The 2,547-nt window shown below is 36.4% G+C and overlaps 1 protein-coding gene across 1 annotated transcript; it reads left to right on the forward strand.

Annotated features, from left to right (window-relative positions):
* Positions 1 to 319: 319 nt before the first annotated feature.
* On the forward strand, positions 320 to 2,541 carry LOC140966583 (gluconokinase-like; the record flags this gene model as incomplete). The annotated part of the gene is made up of 5 exons (XM_073426838.1): positions 320 to 700; positions 1,331 to 1,428; positions 1,620 to 1,662; positions 2,225 to 2,304; positions 2,384 to 2,541. Coding segments are annotated over exons 2-5 (327 nt in total), but the record flags the coding sequence as incomplete, so codon positions are not given.
* Positions 2,542 to 2,547: the final 6 nt, after the last annotated feature.

The raw sequence follows: 2,547 nt of genomic DNA on the forward strand, positions 1-2,547 counted from the left end.
CTTGCGAGACTCGATCCCTGGTTATTGCTCCAAGATTCACTGCTGTCGACCAACTGAGCTAAGTCCATGCGGGCACCTGCAAGTTTATATTGTATACACTAACATTTGTGTCGCCACTGCTAGTTTCAATTCAACAAAATGCTTGCACATGAAACTGAATTTGGTCTTCATACCTTGTCGAATTCAAGGACCATTGGTACAGGGGAAGTAGTTAAGTGGACCAGTATCGGGTAAACTAGGCTGTTAAAAGGGCTTATAAAAATGGACGAGGCCCAATTTGTTAATAGGCCCAAATATCATCTGCTCATGACAGGCTCGGAACTCAGAGTAAACCAGTGAAACAACTTTCTTTTCCAATCACGATGAAACAAGAAACATACAAGATCGGAAATTGCCTCGCATTTTCTTGAAATTTAAAGCAAGAATATGGCACTCGGCACAGCTAAATAGGACGATTATATTAAAGGATTGGAAGAAGCCCAGCAACACAGTTTCATTGTTTTTCTGGGCAATTGTAGGTTTGCACGGGGTAAAATTTACTTGTATTTGACTTGTCTTTTGTTTTGTTTTGTTTTTTTTTTCCCAATTTCGATTTGGATTCATCTTACAGGAGCCTTTATAATTAATTTATTGCTTTATGATCCTATGACGTTGATCATGCTAATCTTTCCGTTCCGATGCTGAAAACATCTTCATTGTGGTACTGTTAGTGATTCTTATTCTTCATCTTATTGGGATTTAGTAATTCAATTTCAATGATGTAAGAAGGGAAGCGATTTGGGGATTTTGTTTTGCTTGCAAAGATTTGATTTTTGGTTCTTCTGTGGAATACAAAGGGATTCTGACTTGACGGTTTTTTCTCATCTTAATTTCCTTGATAAGGCAGGACGACCCTGCTCATTTTGTGAACAGAAGTTCAAGATTTTGTAGTCATATGAGCACCAAGGGTACCCTGTGTAGTATTCATAAGAATTTAGATGTGCCTTCACTTCCATTGTCTTTTGATTATTGTTTAGTGATCTGCAAGTTTAGTTTTAAAAATTTGTCAGAATTCTTTTATCTTGTTTTTCCCTTGCAGTTGTAATTTAACTTATTTTAGACAAATGATACCTTTTTTATCAGTTGCTTTTGATATTTAGCATTAGAATCTCTCTTGTTATTTCTAGGCTATCTTACGATTAATTTCATCGGAGGGCTGCTGTCTATTCTTGTTTTGCTAGGGCTTGATAAACATTCAAGTATCTCGAACAAACTGATGTTTTAAATTTTCTTGATTCACGGATAGCTGCTTGCAATTTACAAGGATTATTTAAATTTTGATGGCTTGTAGATATCATTCTACTGCTAATTTTCATCGCTTATAAACTTGAGAGGTCAACTTGATGTATGCTGAGGTCAACTTCTACAGAAAAATGGCATCTGATACAGGTACCTCCCACCTACTTTTGTCTCCTTGGTGTATGCTGAAGTCAATGCTGCAACAATCCTTGACATAAAATCATGTAGTATTTTGATATGAACACGAGATCTAGTTTGTTTGATCATACTATTATATGTAATTTATCTACTGATGTCGTGGAATCATTTTTTCTCATGATCAATGTACTACCTTTTGGAAGGAGTAGCTATTGTGGTCATGGGAGTCAGTGGTGCTGGAAAATCGTAAGTTTAAAGTTCATCTATTGATTCCATATTTGTCATCTTTCATCTTTTCTTATGGCAGATTTCAAATGATTAGTTGAAGATAAAGTGATTGGCCTGTGTCTGTATGCTCCTGCATTATACAAATCTTAACGAATACCCCATACGATTACTTGAATAACAATGTGTTGAGACATATTATTGCCTTAGCTACAAACATAAATTTGTTTGTTGATGGTCATATAATTCATGTTCAGCTATTTCTTTCCCGACTAGGATACTGACGATTGAACTGTATCGAATTTGTGACTTCAAGAATACAAGGTTCAATATCCTCTTCCATAAGTTAGGCCTCTGCAAATTATTACGACATGGTAGCTTAAACTCTCATCCTAATTAGATGACTGGATGAGTGAATGAACTGATCGAGTTCACTACTTGAAAGTATTGATTTTTGGAGGTGAAATTGTGCAATTTGCTTCCTGTGCAAAATGATTTAAAATTCTCAAGAGCCTATCTTATTTTCCCAATGCATCGTTACTTATTACAATGCTGCTGGTGTGATATGTTCTCTCTTCTGCAGAACAATTGGTGGGATGCTGGCAAAATTGCTAAACGGCTGCTTTATTGATGCTGACGATTATCATCCTCAGTCCAACAAAGGTAGATTTGCGTCTGCATTTTACCTGAATCCTGTGGTTTTATATTGGATAAAAAATAAGCTAATTTGTTCAACAAACAGATAAGATGAAAAACGGGGTCCCTTTGACAGATGATGATCGAATACCTTGGCTCGAAACTCTCCGTGATACCTTAAGGGTGCGTTTGGTAAATGGTGAAACTGTAATTCTTGGATGCTCCGCTTTAAAGGAGTCATACAGAGAAATTCTTAGACACGCAGATGCA

The sequence above is a fragment of the Primulina huaijiensis genome, unplaced genomic scaffold (genome assembly GCF_012295235.1).
Source record: "Primulina huaijiensis isolate GDHJ02 unplaced genomic scaffold, ASM1229523v2 scaffold207230, whole genome shotgun sequence".
Taxonomy (NCBI): Eukaryota; Viridiplantae; Streptophyta; class Magnoliopsida; order Lamiales; family Gesneriaceae; genus Primulina; species Primulina huaijiensis.